The sequence below is a fragment of the Poecilia mexicana genome, unplaced genomic scaffold (genome assembly GCF_051168715.1).
Source record: "Poecilia mexicana isolate PSO_F unplaced genomic scaffold, ASM5116871v1 scaffold_7, whole genome shotgun sequence".
Lineage (NCBI taxonomy): Eukaryota > Metazoa > Chordata > Actinopteri > Cyprinodontiformes > Poeciliidae > Poecilia > Poecilia mexicana.
This window is the reverse complement of record NW_028263376.1, coordinates 9,551,513-9,571,959: the sequence shown is the minus strand read 5'-3', so window position 1 is coordinate 9,571,959 and position 20,447 is coordinate 9,551,513. Positions and strand designations below refer to the sequence as shown.

The following is a 20,447-nucleotide window of genomic DNA, read 5'->3' as shown; positions in this document are numbered from 1 at the left end:
CTCGCGCTGGGTTTACACCTGTGAAGGAGACCTGCTGCTGCTGGGGGGAGCTACGTAGGTTTGTGTTAGAATCACGGCAGCAAACCAGCAAAACACAAAGAACTTTTCACAGTTTTTCCCTCCAAACTAACAGACTGAGTTGAGTAAAGCTGCTGGATGCAGGTAATGTTAGCTAAAAGATGACTAGCTAATATCAATACAGAACCTTAAGCTTAACAAGCACCTTGTAGGCCACCGATGTTGGTGTCTATTTTCAGCTACGTACATTCATTTTGCCCCCAAAAAAGTCGATGCCCCCCCCCCCATGCGTCTTTTCAATCAGACAGCCATTTGTAATCCATAGGGAGGGGTGGGGGGGGGGGGGGGCGCAGAAAATGTTTGGAAACCACTGGGGGCGGGCGCAGAAGAAAAAGTTTGGGAACCACTGCCATAGACTAACAAAAAGATCATAGCATCTCAAAACGAAACTGATTGCATTTTACAATTAATATTAATGACACTTCTGCAAAATTCAGTCCAATTTTAAGTATGTTAGAGCCTAAATACACAGTAAGCAATGCTGTTCAGACTGGTCAAATTTAATAAAACACCCCATAAACTAAACAATTCAGTGACTTAGACATATTATTAGAAACACACTGCCTTTTTATTATTGTTCTTAAAATAGTATTTTTTATTGTATTTGAACAAAAATCAAGGTATCCAAGGAGACCAGGCATGGTCTCCTTTTCTTTGCATTTTCCAAGAAATTGAATCTAGGACCAAAATGAACAATAAGAACAATAAGATCATCTTAAGCCAGAAACTTCTTAAATAAGTTAATCATATTTAACAAATTAATCAAATTGACTCAGTCGAAACATGATTGATTTTTAAAGCACATCAAATCACTGAAAATTATATATTTTTAAATAATTCTAAAGTATTTAAGTTATGTCATACATTTCACCAAGGTATCCATGGAGACCAAACATGTTTTTCAGGGCATTTTTTATAAAGGGGAACAAATGTCAGCATTGGACACAAAACGGTAACTGATCGTCTTTAACAGGTGTGAGAGACTGGCCCATCTGTCTCGGCTCTCTGGACCTCTGTGAAACAATGAAAAGAACAGACGGCATATTTCAGGGGTCCATTCTGTCTATGATTGCCTTGGGTAAGTACAAACATGTTTTTTCTACTGCTGATTATCCTGTGATTTCTTATCGTTTTATTTTTCGGGCAGGTTTGCTGCTGCATGAGCTGGAGGTTAGATGTTAAACTTACATATAAACAAGTCAGGTTACCATGGCATGTTTAACTCAGTTAAAGCATATTTTAAATGTGAAATCGTTACAGCTAACGAAATGTTTACAATGTTCTTGTATTTTCTTCTGACACTACTGAACTGTAGCTGAAGTTTGAATATGAACTGATTTGTTGGTCATGAAAGGACAGGGGAATGGCAGTGTGGAAATACTCAGTTTATATTGAGCACGTTTCTCTGTCCATAGATATGCAGCATATTGCTTTTTTTTTTTTTTTTGCTTTATCAAAACTAGCTTATTGATGTTATAACATGGATATAGCAATTGGAAAGACATCAGTGAATCTGCCAGGTCAGTTGGACACATAAGGTACCCAGAAATTGTACACTAGTAAAAGTAACGCTACTTCAACATGTTTTTACTAAAGTAAAAGTAAAACGTATCCATCCAAGATACTCAAGATTAAAAAGTAAACATTAGAAAGAGACGGCTTAAGTACGATTTATCATTCGGGAATTATGTCATCAGACTAAAAGTAGACCGTCATGAAAATTCTGGTATTTTAAAAACTAAAGTTTGAAAAATAATGTAAAATAATATAATTTAAAATTAATTACGTGGCACAGGATTTTCCCAAAACTTCTCTTTGTTGCATTCCAGGACACAGGGATACAATGAATATTTTATTTTTAATTTTTTTTATGGACTTATTGTCCACAAATGTTCTTGTATTTACTTACCCTCCTCCCCGAGCCTTTAATTGTTTCTCCCTTTCTCAACCAGAGGTTCTGAAGCTGTGTCCGAATTGATGGGCTGCGTCCTTCGAAGGCCAGATTTGTAGGCCGATTACTTTATGGCACAGCAACAAGACCTCTATGAATTTAAAGACTCCTCTACATTGTTTTCAACCTCCTGCTAGCTGTCTCCAACAAGGGGAAGTTAAACACAGATGTTTTTTAGTCAGTTAATATCTAGCAGCATATTACTGTTTAATTTATAATTGATTAAAGTTCCAACCATCCATTATTCAACACGGTTATCCCTTATAGGGTCGCCAAGGGTGCAGGTGCCTATCTCTGGCAGTGAACAGGCAAGAGGCGGTCACCAGTCCATTGTAGGGACTAAACATAATAGTTTTACTTAGCTGTAATGTCTTATCTGAGAGCTGGAGAGCGTTTCCTGGCAGAAATGCATTATGCATTGTCAAGTTTCTGGCCTCTTCAAACACCTCGGCTTCTGCCCAAACTTGAAAGAGGCGTGCTCCCATCAAAGAGACGCAGGAACAACTCATCTCAGTGTCATCTTTTTATTTCTCTTTTCTTTTGTCTTTAAATCACTTCACTTTTCAATACAAGACCACCATGATTTGTTTGAGTGGTCAGAGTAGACGCACCAAGCAGGTTGAAAACCTACAAACAAATGAACCAAAATTACTTGCAGATTATAGTGGGCAAAATAAATTTCCAAACAATATTAATTTACCTTTAAGTTATCAGTGAATAAACAAACAAACTACATTCCAAATACATAAACACATTCATTAACAAGACTGATTAGGGTGCCTACCAGGCTAGGACTGGCTCTGAGCCCAAGAATATGATGAGTGCTGAATTGTTATTGTAAAAAATTAATAAGTTTTATATGAACCCACAAAGGAAATGTGAGTTTGTATTTGTTTTATATTCAATATCAATATTCAACATATTTGGCAACATGCCGGTTTTCTGGTCTCTGGTGGATGTTGAATTTCACTTTTGTTTCTTCATTAACATGGTACAGTATTAAAGTTTAAACGTGGTGATTTTTGTTTTTGTTTTTATCAAATAAATTTTTTCAGCAGTCCGGCTACGCTAAGCACTCAGGCATCTTTTGCACTCACAATTTGTGGAACATGCTGCAGTCAAAATAATCTGTGGCACCTTGTTGGGCTTTGGACCCAAAGCATCCAGACATAACGCTGTTGGACCACATGTCTTGTTTTATATGGAGAGAGCCTCAAAAACTCAAGTGCTTGTTTTTTTAAAATGTCATATTAAGTTTGTTTTGTGAAGGCATTTTCACACGTTTTCAACCCCAAAGTATCGGCTAATATTGATCAGTACAACAAACTGAAAAAAAAAATAAAAAAACTTTTAAAAACATGTCTACAAAATATATAATTTATCATTTACATTAAAACACTCCCAATTGTTTCTTATGGCTGTTATAAAGTATACCATTGATAAGGTTGATGGGTGTTTTTTACATATCAATTATATTTGTCATGTTTTTCCCCCACAGGGTTAGGCACTGGGTCTTTGCTGAGATTTCGTTTTCATATATCTAAAGAAACAAAACTGTTGATTGAAATGGCAGGAGATGTGCTTCTAAACCTGCTTCAGATGTTCGCTGTGCCCCTCATTGTGACGAGCGTGATTGCAGGCAAGTTAAATATGAATCTAGATACTCACCTCTCCTGGATACTCTGTGTAAATGTTGCTCAAACTCTCACTGCTTATTTCTTGTGACTAAAACGTGTTCAAAGATGAAGATCACTTAGGACATTTGGACTTTCACTTGGACAGTCATAAACTGGTGTGTTGTCTTGCTCTTTGCTCAGGCACCAAGTGAACTTGTGATTCTCATCTCTTTTCTCAGGCGTAACTGCATTAAACACCAGATTGTCTGGGAAAACAGCCGTCTACATATTATTATACGTTTGTGGCACTACCACTCTGGCTGTAGTTCTTGGTAAAGTATCAGTTTTTAAAATAGGTACATTAAGACCGCCAGCGTGTATTGAGTAATTGCTTTTGTTGCAGGACTGTTTCTAGTGCTCACGTTTGAGCCTGGTGCGGAATCAGCAGCTCGATACGCTGAATCACATGTCCCAGAATACTCTATGCATCTGGTTTTCATGGATATTTTCAGGTGAGAGAATAAGTGTTTAGACAAAAGTCCTGCTTATATAGTTTTCAACATAGATAAGTAAGAATTGAGATTTTTATTGTCTCTAACAACTAACAAAACTAGCTTGGTTTATGTGAAATTATAGAAAATTCATAATTTCAAACTCCTAAGGTGAAACTCATAGTGGTGAAAATAATATGCTCATGTTTTTTTTTTTTTTTTTTTTGTCTTTAACGTTTACAAGTTCTTTTTTTTCTGACTCTCCTTTGACTCCCATAGGAACATGATTCCAGAGAGCTTCATTCAGGCTTTCTTCGAGCATGTATGTTTTTATTCCGCACCACAACTCACTGTGTAACGTTCCATGTTGAGTTTGGAAAGTTTCCAAACAGTTTCTATTTTCTCCCAGTACCAGACAGTGGTTACTGAGATCAATCCAAAAGACAATACCATCATCATTAACCCATTAAAAGTGAGTATTTTCTTCTGATCTTTGTTTTTATGCTGGAGCACTTCCCGAAGGTCTTCATAACCCCTGAGATTTTTCACACGTCACATTACAACCACAAACTTGAACATATTTTCTTTCACTTTAACCCCTTAGCTGGCGGTACCAAAATCACCAATTAAATCGACTGCTGTTCTTGAACAATTTTGAGAACATGCAAAAGCTTGGTCTCTTTGTGAAGAAGCTAAATTTTCCATTTTTGCAGTCAAAAATACTCTAACTGTAAGTAGTTTGTAGCTATTACGTTTGTAACACAAACATTTTTTACAATTTTGCTTCAATAAAATTTTTCATTTTTATTTCTTGTAAATACACTTTGACTGTTGAATGTACGGATTGGAAAAAACAATAAATCTGTTGAATAAAGTATTCTAGTCCATGGGCCAGAGGCCAAAATTTGACATTTTTTGTCCATTTCAGGGTGGCAAAGTCTATCAATATTTTTTGAAAATATACATATCTCTAGTTAGTATTTTGGTATGATAGCCCTTCCTAAATGGTAGCTGTGTCATAGTTATCAGCTCATGAAGTTAATAATCCCTTTGGAAAAAATTCTGTTTTTTGAGACTGGTGTATGTGTGGTTTAGGCTCATGGTATGAGCATTTGTCAAGGGTCTATAATATAATGTTTGGTATCATCTTAAAGGAGACACTCTTGGCTTTCATTTAAATCAGGTTTTGAGTCTATCTGAACAACACAGAGATCACTAGAGGTCATTAAACCAAAAATAATACACATTTTTCCACACCTTTTGACCAAACTAGATACATTTCTTTTATCCCAATGGTATCCAGGGACATCGGGGACACAAGAGTTAACAACTAAAATACTCAACAGACTCTAAGGAGTCAGAAAATGTATGATATGCCTACACTGTCTGTCTATGGGAGGCGATTATGAGCTGTAATTCGAAGTTACAGACTTGGGCTATAACCTTAACTGGTTCTTTGGTGTGTGTGTTAAAAGGGTTAGTGGGGGTTTAGTTTAGCGTGTCACTCGTGTCTAGTTTGTTAGTTATAAAATAGTTAATCAGTAATAGTAGAAATGTACACTTACATAGACTTTAGGATGCTGTATTGGCCTATTTATCAGAAAGTGTGAGACAGGCTTCTGTCTCACACTTTCTGTGGGCTCATTGTCTGTCATGTTCCTAAAGGTGCTTTTCCACCAGCCTGCCTCTAACTGCTTTGGCCTCAGTCTGTCTCAGCCAGATTCATTTTCCTTTAGCAGATCCAGCGCGGCTCTGGCTGGCTGTTCTCAGATTTCCATACCTACTTCAAGGGTAGTGCTAGCCGGACCGATCAGGGTAGGCACCAAAGCGATTTCATATAGAGCAAATTAATCAGTTGATCGGAGCCTCTATCATTATGTTTGGGCCAGCAATGAATTTCTATAAAATAAAATGAAATATCTTTGAGTCCATCTGAACCATAACCTTGAGGTTCTCCATTCAGTGTCACTGCAAACCTCAGCGGAGAATTGACCAGTTGCTGCGCTAAAGGCCCTCCCACATAGTGAGGAACAGAGTGGGTAATGGAAAAAACATGTATCATTTCAAAAATATTGACAGACTTTGCCACCTTGAAATTCACAAAAAAAAAATGGTCTGGCCCATGGACTATTCTGCTCGTGGATTTCAAGAATGATCAAAGTAGCACCATTTTTGTTAAATTTTTTATTTTAGACATATTTATTTATGAGGACGTACAGGTCTGATAGACTTTGTCCAATATATTTGTGTTGAAGCACTGGGGAGTCACAGTCCTAAGTGTGGACTGAGTACTCATTGATGTCTCATTTTATTCTTCTTATATGTAAAGTTTTTTTTAACCTTCGAATTTCTTTCTGTTCACTTCACAACTATGCAATATTTTGGATTGGTCATTCACAAAACAAATCCAAGTAAAATACATCAAAGTTTAAGCCTTTAGTGTGACTTATTGCAGAAAAGTGATATGGATTGTCCAACAAGGTGCAGTACTCCTATAAAACTGCTCCTAGCATTAAAGCCAGCCTATTTGTGTTTCTAGGGGTTCAATGACACGGCGAAGCAACTGATGGGCCGTTATGTTGCTGGAGCCAACATGCTAGGACTGATCACCTGGTCTTTCGTCATTGGCATCCTGTTAAACAGGGTGGGAGTCCGGGCAAAAATCACTGTGAAGGCCGCTAGAGAAATGAACGATGCAATAAAAATCATATTCAAGTATATCCTGTGGTAAGATCAAACAGTACATAAGTTCACTCTTTTATACAATTAGATTTTTTTTTTTTAATGTAAAGACATTTCCTTAATTAGTTCAGGCCAAGCACGAGAGTAAATCACCAGTACTGTATGATTGAGATGTGGTTTCAGTTTTTGTACATAGGACAGCAGTTTCCTTTCTTAACGAACAGTTAGTTAAAATATATTTGAAACATCTGTTTTATTTAATCTTGTTTATTTTTTGCTTCAGGTACATGCCAGTTGGAATTTTTTTCCTGATGACATGCCACGTGTTGGAGATTGAAGACTGGAACGCTGTCATTAAACTTGGAAAGCTCCTACTGGTGCTTTTTCTAGGGTATGTCCACTGTGTCTGTTTCAGCTTTGCTGCATTGAATGTATTTGCAGAACAGCATCATTAATTTCAGGGAGAAGATCAGTGCTTATGAATACAAACATTGACAATCTCTTTACTCAGATGCCCCCAACCAACAAGTCCAGTTAAAGCAGTTCCCTTCAGATGTTCTGTTAGGCCTAACAAACCAAACTCTGTTAGTCGGCCTTTTTTCTTTCTAGGCGTAGAATGGCACCGAGACGTGACTGATACAAAGTTATGTTCCCCGTCATAGTTAGGTTAGTGCTCTAAAAGCACTTTTCCGCTGGCAAGTCGTGCACCAATCAGTTCATGAGCGGTTCAGTTTTACCTTAGGTAGTGTGCTTCAAAGCTTAATACATGTGTTCCTGGCCCTGCTTGTGATTAAACTTATAATTGTTCCTCTGTACTTAGCTGTCTGATAGCAGACAGTATGTTAGTGGTCCATATAAACTGTAATAGTTATTTGGAGTTTGCCATGAGGTAATCATGAACCAATTAAAGAATGTAGTGTAGTCAGCTGTCAATCAAATCACTTTAGTGCCGTACCTGGCAAGTTATGGATGGTACTACCCTAAAGTAGGTACAATAATCTGAGAGCGGCCAGGCAGACCTGCACCAAATTTGCTAATGAAAATTAATCTGGGCAGGACAGACCGGGACCATACCGGTTAGACCCGGTTTAGTGGAAAAGGGGCTTAACTAACATTACAATGTTAGGTTTGTCAGAGAACATTATTGAACAAAAAGCATCACGAAGACCAAAAAAGTTTTTACAAAGCAGGGTTATTTTTTAAAACAATATCCCAAGCTTTCAGATCAGACTAAAGTAGATGTTGTTGCGACAGAAAATGTGATTGAAAACTAAAACTTCAAATTCCCGTAATATCACCATTACCCTTGGTCAGACAGCTGTGGCAGCATTATGCTATGACATGTTTCTTTGCATCAGGGACAGGAACGCTAGACAGAGTTCATGGAAAGAGGGCAATCAGCTCAATCCTGAAAGAAAATACGTTAGAGGCAGCAAAGACTTTAGACTGTGTCAAGATCCATATTCTATCAGTAGAACGACTCTAAACCTGCAGTGAAAGGATTGAAAGCTTTACATTGCAGCTTATTCATGTGCTAGAATTGCCTAATCAAAGAACAGACCTATATTCATTTGATAATTTGTGGCAAACTGTGAAGCTTATGCTATTTTGCAAAGAAGAATGTCACAAATACTGGTTCTATGAGCTAGTGTGTTTCCACTAGCAAAGCTAGTGGAAACACACTAGCTTTGCTCCAAACACACTGAACTGTCCGGTTTTACCATGACAAAATATATAGAAATGTCAAAGATGAAGGTTAGTGAATAGTTTTGCTTTGGATGTCTTTAACACTGAGCATGACTTTGTTGTCTCTTTCAGGTTTGGAATTCACTCCCTCATTGTTCTTCCCTTGGTTTACGTTGTGTTCACCAAACAGAACCCTTTTATGGTCTTCAGGCATAGTTACAGGGCTTTGCTAAATGCAGTTATCATGGCATCCAGGTGAGATGTTTAGGTTGTTTGTTGTCAAAGATTGACACTTTTCTCATGTACATATGAACCAATAAAGGATGTGCTTTTTGCCAAAGCTCTGCCACTCTGCCTATCACTCTTCAGTGCTGTGAAGAGAAGATGAAGGTTGATGTGAGATTCTGCCGTCTCACGTTGCCCATCGTCTCCACCATCAACATGAATGGGATGGCGATCTATGAAGTGATCGCTGCTGTCTTTATTGCCGAGCTATCTCACATCAACCTGGATATCGGCCATATATTCTCGATTGGGTAAGGTGCTTCCTACATGTGTCTGGAATTGAGAAAATGTGAATCTTGGGATTGTTAAAAGGAAAGGCTTTGATACAGTTGTGTGCTGTAGTTGAGATAGAAATGCTCATGGAAGCTGTCCTTGGTTTGCAGTTTGACTAGTGCTGTCGCCAGCTTTGGAGCTGCAGGTGTCCCAATGTTGGGACCTGCAAGCACCGTCCTGATTCTGACCGCTGTGGGACTGCCTGCAAGGGATGTCTCCATTCTGATGGCCTTTGAGTGGTTTATGTAAGTTCGACTTGATGTTTACTGTCCCCTACTCTTGTACCTTAATCAAACTGTTCAGTCATTCTTGATGGTTTGCTATGAGAAAGCTTACGGATATCTTTGACCAAGACAAGATTTTAACTCGCAAAACAAGAGTTTGAGGAGCCCTTACTTGTGTAAAGAGCATGTATAGCAACGATTGATAAAATTACCCTTTGAGATGGATGTGGTTAACAGGGATGGGATAAGCTGGAGAAGAGCTGGTACACCTGGCTGTTGTACAGTGAGGGAAATAAAACCTTCAAGAATAACATAGTTGAATCTGACAGCATGTTTCTTATGTTCTTCTGTGCTCTTCAGAGACCATTTCGCCACCATGGTGAATGTACTGGGTGACTGCTTTGGTATGGGTGTCATCAGTCATCTGTGCAGGAATGAGCTGAAAAACCTGGCCGATGGCATGGGGTACGTTAAATTATAAAACCATCTTTTCATTTTGAAAGACACAACTTTGGCAAAAGTATTAGCTTCCCAATCCAAATCATTGAATTCAGGGGTTCATACATGGCTACAGGGCTATGAAATCCAGCACTGAGGCTGAACAAATAGGTCACTCTCAGAAGAAACTGTGAATGTGAGCATGGTACCATGATAGGATACCATCTGTACACTACTTCCAATCAGTATATTTCATCTACTGGACTCTAGACCAGTGTGGACGTGTTGTTTGGAGTTTCAAATCCTGCCTCAAAAGTAACAAAAAAGGTGCAGCAAAGACTTTCCCCCTGTCTTTATGTATGCTAGCTGCCAGGAAGAAGATCCTCCGGTTAATATCACTGCCATTAAATTATTAGCTGGTCCCTCGCCACCCTCGATCAACTCTAACGTTCCGGTTGTCTCAGGAAAGAAAAGAAAAAAAAAATACAAAAACACCTCTGGCACATGATCTATTTCAGCTTTGGACTATTTCAGACGATAGCTGAAATAGTCTATCATGAAATAAACTATGATAGTAGTCTCATTGGCGCAACTACACATTGTTCAGGTGGATGCGAAAACATAAATCGCCCCCCCCCTCCCCCCCGCCCCCCCAGGGAAGGAAGGAACGTCAGGGTGAAGGAGCGACGCTGATGAGTAAGTTTTGGGGTAGAAGAATTTTACCGGTTTGCTCACATCATATGATTGAGATTAGGATGTTGCTCAGGTATGTGTGTGTGACAAGTGAACACTTTGTCAACAATGTGTACGTCTCTTTCTGAGCTGTGTTAGTGGACTGTGCGCTATTCACTCTCTTGACCCGCATAACAATGATCTAAAAAGCACTCGGGATATATCCAGTTTGTAGTACTTTCCTTTGAAATATTTAATAAAATATTGGGACAAATTCTGGTGAAAATAAATTGTTATAAGTAATTTCCACCAAGTGGTAAGATATGGGGTACTTTAGCCACAGTTTGTCCATATTGATACAGACCATGTTTTTGTTTTCCATTTTGCCTGTTAGCAATCATCCCATTCATCAGGTCAAGTTGGACTTATGTTTGGATCTTAATGACCAGTTCATCTCCTCCACCGCGTCCTCCTCCTCCCCTCCAAGATCCATTTCACCTAAGTGAGTGAGGGGATCGTCTCAGCACCATATTAACACCAACAAGCTGAACCCTCAGGATTGGGACGTCAACATCCTGGGGTGTCTGAGCTGATCACTTTCTTGTTTGCATACATTTCCAGTAGGATGATGCCAGTTTATTCATTTGTATTTATTTAGCTTCTCTAGTATTTCAGTTTTTTGTAACTTTTAAATGATCTATATTCTTAATTTATTCATCTTTAAGTTGTTAATAATTATAAGTATTGTTATGTTTTTGAAGATAATTCATCTTTACTAGATGTTATTGTTGTTATTTTTCCTTTTGCATGTTTACTACGTTTTGTATTTACTGAAATATTTCTCCAGAGTATCCTCAATAAACAACACCTGCTTCTTCATTTCCTCATCTTCTAAAACTCTTTTTCTTAATCCTTATAGTTTTAATGTAAATAATTACTTGTTTTATTTGTTTTTCTTGATTTGATTATATAGCTCATTTCATTGTGTGTCTAATGGTTAAATGCCTGTCCTTCTGTTTGTAACCTCTGTAATTTTGAGTTAAACTTCAGTGTATGACAGTTGCTTTATATACAAAGTTTCACTGACTGATACAATAACATTTTGTAAATAAAGCTCTTTGTGTTTTAGGAACAAATTTACTGCTTTCATTTCGAAAATAATTTAATTGAATATAATTTTCATTTTTATGAATGAACATATGAACATTGCATGAAATCATTTCTTGAGATTAACTTATCTTCATAAATTGTCAGTCATTCTGCTGCTGTTCAAGAACAATCTTAATTTCTGAAAGCATTCATACTTGTAAAAACAGTCTTTGACCAGCAGAGGGAGCTGTTTACAATAAAGTACCTCATAAAAAGGCAGAAGATTACAGGATGACATCAACTAACTAACTATGTCCTCTATGGCAACGGACTATTATATTATTTCATAAGAATTGTTCAAATGTAAGCATAACGTTTGGTATATGTACCTTTCAAAATCCCCTCTTTTCATAAATACCACTGGCCACACAAAAATCCAGATGGCATTCATCTTTTCAAGATGAATGCCACGCCTGACTACTTATTGTTTAGTTATTATTTTTATTGTCTGTTGAACATGTTTTAAGAAAAAACAGGTTCTTACTAATGAGATTAATGAGAAGCTAATTCTTTGAATCAACTCCTGTCAGATTTCTATAATTGGAATTTCAAGATGGTTCCCGTTTTCCAAGCAACTACCAAACAAATGTAAGAATATTCATTTTTTGGTGTGCACATGTCCTCTTTGGATCAGAGAAACCAATTGAGACATTTTCAAACATGTTGCATGTAAATTCAATAGAGTTCTGCACTCACACAACCAGGTGACACTGGTGGCATCTATGCTGGGCAACTCAGCATGGGGTTTAGTGTCGACTAATTTTGCTACCTATAGGTTGTAATATTAGACATTTAGTTGTGGAAACCAAGTCCACCGAATGCACCTGTAGATTAGACTGTCCAGGTTTTAGATTTCTGCCATTTTCATTAATGTATAAATGGTGTGAATAGGACTGAAAACCACATTATGATTTCATATCAGTCGACATTGATGGTTATTGTTTAGTCTCTTTTTTTAAATATCTGAGATATTGCCAAAATGGTGGCGTGACTTATTCTCTTTGATCTATAGTTTTCACTCTGTTGTTGCTTATTTTTAAGCAGTTATGAGGGACAGCGGTGAAACGTTAAACTACTGCTGCACAAGTTGATCAGCAGCTTGTTGCTTCTCATGCATCAGCTGGATCTGATAGCTCTGCAGACTCCCTGCAAACTCCTACAATAGATGCAACACAGTGGTAATCTCAATCAGGAGGTTTTAGTTAACCATGAGCGGAATCAGAGAGACCCTTATTTCAGCAACACTGAAATATTCTTGCAACATTTTAAGGACATATAACCATTAAACTAGCAGACACTGCAGGATCTCTGGACAGGCATACTGAAATAGTTGGGGCAAATAGCTCTCGTCACGTCAATGTTTCTGTTACAGATGATGTAATTCTTCTTGCGTTTGAGGAATTTCAAGATGATTGAGTTCAAATTACCACTGTCCTGGCTTCAGATAGTAGCCTGGAATTAATTCTTCAGCTGGTAAACAATCCTACGGGTTGCTCAAAGTGCAAAGCTGTAAAAACATTAGAATGTGAACTCATTAAGAAGAAACATCACTTATGCACTGAAGACAATGCAGTGCTTCAGTGCACAGGTGAATTGGCTTCACTTAAGCACAATAGTAATTTATTTTTTCTTTGCCATCAGTTTTGCTCATGATCAGTGAATATGTTGTAAATATGTCACAGGCTAAAAGTGCTGCAAAGTATGTCAGCAATGTTTTTCAGACTAATCAATGTTCAGTTTTATTAATAAAAAGCCCATTATGAGTTTTATGAGTTAACACTATTAGAAACACATTGTTTTTTATTATTTTTTTAAAAGATAAATATAAACACTGTTTATAGTATTTGAACCAAAATGAACGTATCTAAGGAAACCAGACATGGCTTTCTGGGCATTTACTACTATAATACTTCTATGAACTAAAAAATGAATCATGCGAAACATGATTTGTTTTTAAGCACAAGACATTACTGAAAACATCTGACTTTAACAATAGTGTAGAAGTGCAGCTTAATACACTGTAATACACCAAACAACTACAGGTTCAAACTTTCTGATGATACAGTTCAACTTTCATGTTCAGGTTTATTTCTATAACACATTTCAGCAACAAGGCAGTTCATGGTGCTTTACGTCATAAAAACACAAAAGTACAAACTCATGAAAGTTGAACTGTATCATCAGAAAATTTTAACCTGTAATTGTTTGGTGTATTTTGAAAGACACAACTTTGGCAAAAGTATTAGCTTCCCATCCAAATAATTGAATTCAGGGGTTACAGTGGCCTTCATACATGGCTACAGAGCTATGAAATCCAGCACTGAGGTTGAACAAATAGTCAAGAAAATAACTCATTGAATGAGTAGGTGTTACATCCACCAAGGGCACAACATATTTGAGGACACGAGACAAAAGATGAGGGTTCAACAAAATATTTTATTCATAAATGCTTCTCACTTTGATTTTCTTAGTTCAGCTTCTTCTGATTTTCTGTGAAGAAAATAGAGTTCAGGCCCTCAGATCCCGTGTCCCAAAAAATAAAGAAAAACAAAACCCCAAAAGTAATAACGGAAAGTTGGACCTGGTGAGCCGATCAAACATAACAAAACGGTACAGCAGGGGGCCAACTCTATACAGGGCCATCGAAGCCCCTACTAGTACTAGACTAAAGCAAAAAGAACCTAATGCAAAAGAAAGATTGAAAACAGGACAACTGGTCCCACCAGGCCAAAAGCACAACAAAAAAACAAACAAACAAAGGCTAACAGATGGCAGGCTGGAAACCTCAGCTGCGGCCCACAGCGGCTGGACTAGCGCACACCGCGCCTGGTGGTGGTGGAGCGAGCGGAAGCGAGTGGAAAGGCGGAGCCCAGGCGGGGATGGAGGGGAGGCTCTCTACATGCCGAAAGCCAGACTATTTATAGGCGGACCAACAGCGCCACAAATTTACGTAATTAAATGACCAAAAAGAAATTATCCAAACTCCAAAATATATTAACAAAAGGTCATTCAACTAAAGTCTATAAGAAAACAAAGAAAAGAAATAGACAAAAATCATAATGTGCCTACACATAACAGTAGGTGTGTCCAAACTTTTGGTCTCTACTGCACATGTCCACATATCTATATCTATATATCAATATCTATCTTTATTTAAATAGAGAGAGAGATTGATATCGATATGTAGATATATATAGATATCTACATATAGATTTATATATGTATAGATAGAGGTTGATATATATATATATATATATATGAATGAGTGAAATGTTCCATTTATTTTTTTGAGCAGTATATATATATCTGCATATAGATTTATATATGGATAGACAGACAGACAGACAGACAGACAGACAGACAGACAGACAGACAGACAGACAGATAGATAGATAGATAGATAGATAGATAGATAGATAGATAGATAGATAGATAGATAGATAGATAGATAGATAGATAGATAGATAGATAGATAGATAGATAGATAGATATGTAGATATATATATAGATATCTACATATAGATTTATATATGTATAGATAGATAGATAGATAGATAGATAGATAGATAGATAGATAGATAGATAGATAGATAGATAGATAGATATCGATATGTAGATATAGAGATATCTACATATAGATTTATATATGTATAGATAGATAGATAGATAGATAGATATCAATATGTAGATATATATATATATAGATATCTACATATAGATTTATATATGTACAGAAAGATAGATAGAAGTAAAGATAGATATATATATCTATGTATCTATATCTATATAAATTGTATATATAGATAAATTTATATATCGATATGTAGATATAAATAGATATCGATATATCTTGCCCAATTTGTATAGGTTTAGACTTCTAAAATGCTCTTTTTGTTCCATGTTGGTAAAATTTTATTTTTCTAAATCTCCCTTTATTTGATAAATGTGGTTGCCTTTTTTCTGTTTAGAATTAGAAATACGAATTGTATAATGGATGAACATGAGTTCTGATGTCCTGGCTTTTTAATATAATTTAAAATGTCCAATCAACAACTACAGTGGCTCGCTTTCTAATTCCTGCCAATCACTCCTCCCACTCATGGCCCCACCCCGTTGACTTCCTGTTTGGTCTTTGCCCTGAGAGGACTTTCCTCAACAAATCTTGCTGGTATTTGAGTTTAGCATTGAGTTTGCGATTTATGTCGAACATCTCATCAAGCTGTCTCATTAGGTATTTCTGTAGTTCGATACTTCCCAATTCAGGTTCTTTCGATTTGGCCTGACACGTACACTTTGGTTGACTTGTGGTGGAAATCACAGTGTCCTTGGAATAACACTGCTTTTCCAAGGATGCTACCTTCTCACCATCTTTTGCCAGACCTGAAACATTGTGTTCTTCGATATGTTCAGCGAAAAAATTTAGGTCAATGCGAGGTTCTGGTTCAGGTAACACCTTCCAAAATGTCTTCTTCACTCTCGTGGGCAAAGCTGACTGATAACTTGTTTTTTCCGGCAGAGGACTGTTATTGATGTCACTATTTTCTGTCAGAAATGTTAGATCTAAGCGAGCGTCTGGTTCAGGGAAAGACTTCCATAACAGAGGCGTCTTCTTGATACGCTTCGTCATTGATGTCTGTTTTTCCCCTTTCTGATTCACTTTCTTCTGTGATTTCTTTTTGGTGACCAGCTCTGTCTTAAAAATCACAGGTTCTTCTGTACAAGAGTCCTTTTCCAAGGAATCTCCCTGATGAGCTTTTTCTTCTGGCAGAGAAGTGTCCTGCTTATTAAGATTTTCAGTGCAAGACTTAAATGACTCTTCCTTCTCTGCCAGATCAATTGTCTCCTGCAGTGAGGAGACCGATTCTTGTGTGGCTACTGGTGAAACATCTTCCGTTTCAGTGGTTTCAGCTGAAGTTCTTACATCAGCGGGGGCGTGTTTCGCCAACCAGATGTGAAACGGTATTTTTTTCTTCTTGATGCGCCTGGTGGTTGGTGGCTGCACCTTCTCTCGCTGATCCAGTGTCTCCTGTGTTTTGGAGACGCTGAAATCCTGTTCGGTGACCAGTGGTGTTTCCTTTCCGCAAATTTCCTTTTTCAAGGAATCTGCCTGATCAACTTCGTCTTCAGGCAGAGAAGTGTCCTGCTTAAGATTTTCAGTGCAAGACTTAAAGGACTCTTCCTTCCCTGCCTGATCGACTGTCTCCTGCAGTGAGGAGACCGATTCCTGTGTGGCTACTGGTGAAACGTCTTCCGTTTCAGTGGTTTCAGCTGAAGTTCTTAAATCAGCGGGGGCGTGTTTCGCCAACCAGATGTGAAACGGTATTTTTTTCTTCTTGATGCGCCTGGTGGTTGGTGGCTGCACCTTCTCTTGCTGATCCAGTGTCTCCTGTGTTTTGGAGACACTGAAATCCTGTTCGGTGATCAGTGGTGTTTCTTCAACGCAAATCTCCTTTTTCAAGGAAAGTGCCTGATCACCTTCGTCTTCAGGCAGAGAAGTGTCGTGCGATTCCTTCGATTTGACCTGACACGTACACTTTGGTTGACTTGTGGTGGAAATCACAGTGTCCTTGGAATAACACTGCTTTTCCAAGGATGCTACCTTCTCACTGTCTTTTGCCAGACCTGAAACATTGTGTTCTTCGATATGTTCAGCGAAGAAATTTAGGTCAATGCGAGGTTCTGGTTCAGGTAACACCTTCCAAAATGTCTTCTTCACTCCAGTGGGCAAAGCTGACTGATAACTTGTTTTTTCCGGCAGAGGACTGTTATTGATGTCACTATTTTCTGTCAAAAATGTTAGATCTAAGCGAGCGTCTGGTTCAGGGAAAGACTTCCATAACAGAGGCGTCTTCTTGATACGCTTCGTCATTGATGTCTGTTTTTCCCCTTTCTGATTCACTTTCTTCTGTGATTTCTTTTTGGTGACCAGCGCTGTCTTAAAAATCACAGGTTCTTCTATACAAGAGTCCTTTTTCAAGGAATCTGCCTGATCAACTTCGCCTTCTGGCAGAGAAGTGTCCTGCTTATTAAGATTTTCAGCACAAGACTTAAAGGACTCTTCCTTCTCTGCCAGATCGATTGTCTCCTGCAGTGAGGAGACCGATTCCTGTGTGGCTACTGGTGAAACGTCTTCCGTTTCAGTGGTTTCAGCTGAAGTTCTTACATCAGCGGGGGCGTGTTTCGCCAACCAGATGTGAAACGGTATTTTTTTCTTCTTGATGCGCCTGGTGGTTGGTGGCTGCTCCTCAGACTTAGAGGGTTGTTCCTTCTGAATTGTCTCCTGCACTCCAACGATGGACTTTTCTTCTTTGACCAGTGATTCGTTCTGCTTTTCAAAAGTTACCGCAGAAACCTCTTGGTCAACAGGGACATGTTCCTCCGACCAGGTATTAAACGGTACCTGGTTCTTCTCGTTGGATTTATTTTCAGGTGGCTGTTTGTCCCCTTTGTGATCCACCGTCTCGGGTGCTGTGGCGATCAATTCATTATCAGTCACCAGTGGAGATTGCTGCTGTTCGATATTCTCAGCAGATTTCTTCAGCTCCTCAGATGCATGGAGCTCCCACCAGACGGAAAACGACATCTTCTTCTTCTTGCGTTTGGGTGGTTTGGGTGGCTGTACCTCCCTTTCGACAACTTTGTCGAATGCGACTTCTTCAGCGCTAGGTATATTGGACTGCATAGTAACCTTTGTTTGTTTCAGGTTCAAAGATAAATAACTTGTCCAGAAACTCAGGAAAGATTTTACTTTAAGTTTGACGAAAATCTCCTACAGAAACTTGCACCAAACGAAGTCGAAAATCTTACTATGAACTGCTAAGTAAATTCTCACGAGAAACGAATCAACAACGGCTGCTAAGAGGTTGTGATGAAGGTAGCTGGATGTGACAAGATTATATAATCGCTGGTGATGTCAGAATTCTGCCTTTGAAGTTATATTGTGATGTCACATTGTGATGTCACAGTTTCGTTTGATATTCAGATCGGGCTTGTCTGATGGATTCTTTATTAACTCGGCGGAACCTGACAACAGAAAGAGTCAGCGGGCTTTTAAACACTCACTGGTTGCCATAGTTACCCACCATTAACTTGTTGTTTTGATGTTGGTTAGCATGTTGTCAGCATAGCTAGCCTAGACTATTATAACTGTTCAAAACTGAGTGATAAAATAAGTTATGCTACACTACATGTTCTACAACCCCAGTAGCCGTCGTCGCATAGACAGCAGTCCACAGTAAAGCACGGTGGTGGCACCATCATGTTATTGCAATGTCTGTCTTCAGCCAAGCCCTTGGCATTCTTTAGAGTGAAAATAAGTTTTAATTACTATTTAAAACTTAAAGATTTGTGGCTGACTTCAGTTTTTGATCTGATTTAAATTTTGCTTACCACTTTATATGAAATGATTAGGGATATTATAGCAGATAATCCAGAATGTAAGGTTTGGTTTGGGCCAATGCTGGACAGCAAGGACAAAATTGTTACTTGTTTTTCTTTACGGTTTATTTTAATATCTTATTTCTTCGGTACAGAATCAGAAAACCGGACATTTGGTAATCGATAAAAACAAGAACTGAAGCGGCTTAAGACCTGAAAATACAGAACTAATCTCAAGCTAAGGTTGATGGCATGCCTTCAACATACAGCCCAGTTATTGTGTTGCAGATTAATGGGTGTTTGCCTGATTATTAATTCTCATTCTGTGATTAGTACAAAACCACTGTGCAAACAGTTTTATCCCCTCACGCTACACGGTTTTGGCAGCCCGAACCCAGCAGCACCTCCTTGTTATAAAGTTACACTCCTCATGGCATCAATTCTTCATCAATAACATGCAGTGCATAAAATCCAAAGCCAAGAATTGATGGTTCACTCAGCGTGACTCTGGCTTCTGGGGGCTTTCAAATGCCACAGGAAAGGGACTCGCTGGCTGGAGCCCAACAGAATCTGCTGACAGATCTGGGTAGCTGAAGTCTTATAACGAAAAGGTGTGAATTAGACTAAATAAATCAGGATGAGACGATTAAATTAAAAATTAAAAAGTGTGTCCTGATGAGAGATTTTTTTTTATTTAGATCTCCAAACATTTTTCTTACTTCAAACCTCCTGTTCTCTCTTATCTGCTCCCATTGACGCCAGTTTCAATCTGAACACATCACTTTTTGATATCCGTATCTCTTCCCTCTTTGCTAATCTGTTGCCAAGGAAACGTCATATAAGAGCGGATCATCTGAGGGTATTGGATAAATATAATCTATATGATGTATTCTTTCCATCTGAGATGGTCAGTGTGAATTGTCTGTGACCTTTTTTATCATCACTGACTATTCATTCCTCCTTAAAGAGGGCAGAGTTTCCCACACGGGTTATGCAGTTTAATAGAGATTTCCGGTGGCAAATGGAAAACCCAGCAGCAACATGTGACATCAGATCAGCAATAATCAGGAAAAGCATCCAATTACTTTGAAAACGTGGAAGAAGCCACAAAATTACACATAATTCCAGCTAAGGACATCAAAGTACTTTGTACTTACATGTACATTTCCTATTCCTCTTTTTTGCTTCCACTGCCAAAACATTTGGGTTCAAAACAAGAGATCACAGCTCAAATTATTTCTAGTATTTAAAAACAACAACAAAACAAAACAAAAAAACTAGAAAAGATGCGTTAGTCAGAAACTTTGTGGGCGATGTCTAATGTCCTGTTTTATCAACAGTCTGAGATCTGTACCTAAAGCTTTTATCTTTTTTTTTTTTTTACATTTTTCAGTTGAAACATTAACTTGAATCTCAGAGTTTGACTAAAGTCTAAAATCGTGGATAGTGATTAGAATCAAATGCATAAAAGAAAAACTTTCACTGCAATTTTTCTGAATCCAGAACAAGATAAATATACTGTAGT

The 20,447-nt window shown here is 38.0% G+C and overlaps 1 protein-coding gene across 1 annotated transcript; it reads left to right on the top strand.

The window, feature by feature from the left end:
* The first annotated feature begins 1,101 nt into the window (after positions 1 to 1,101).
* On the top strand, positions 1,102 to 11,367 carry LOC148158299 (excitatory amino acid transporter 3-like). Its single transcript, XM_088007501.1, has 13 exons — positions 1,102 to 1,156; positions 3,528 to 3,668; positions 3,885 to 3,977; positions 4,049 to 4,157; positions 4,416 to 4,458; positions 4,546 to 4,608; positions 6,676 to 6,863; positions 7,102 to 7,209; positions 8,637 to 8,759; positions 8,846 to 9,040; positions 9,173 to 9,307; positions 9,647 to 9,751; positions 10,791 to 11,367. The coding sequence occupies exons 1-13, from the start codon at positions 1,102 to 1,104 to the stop codon at positions 10,900 to 10,902; spliced, it is 1,470 nt and encodes a 489-aa protein (XP_087863627.1). The 3' UTR covers positions 10,903 to 11,367.
* Positions 11,368 to 20,447: the final 9,080 nt, after the last annotated feature.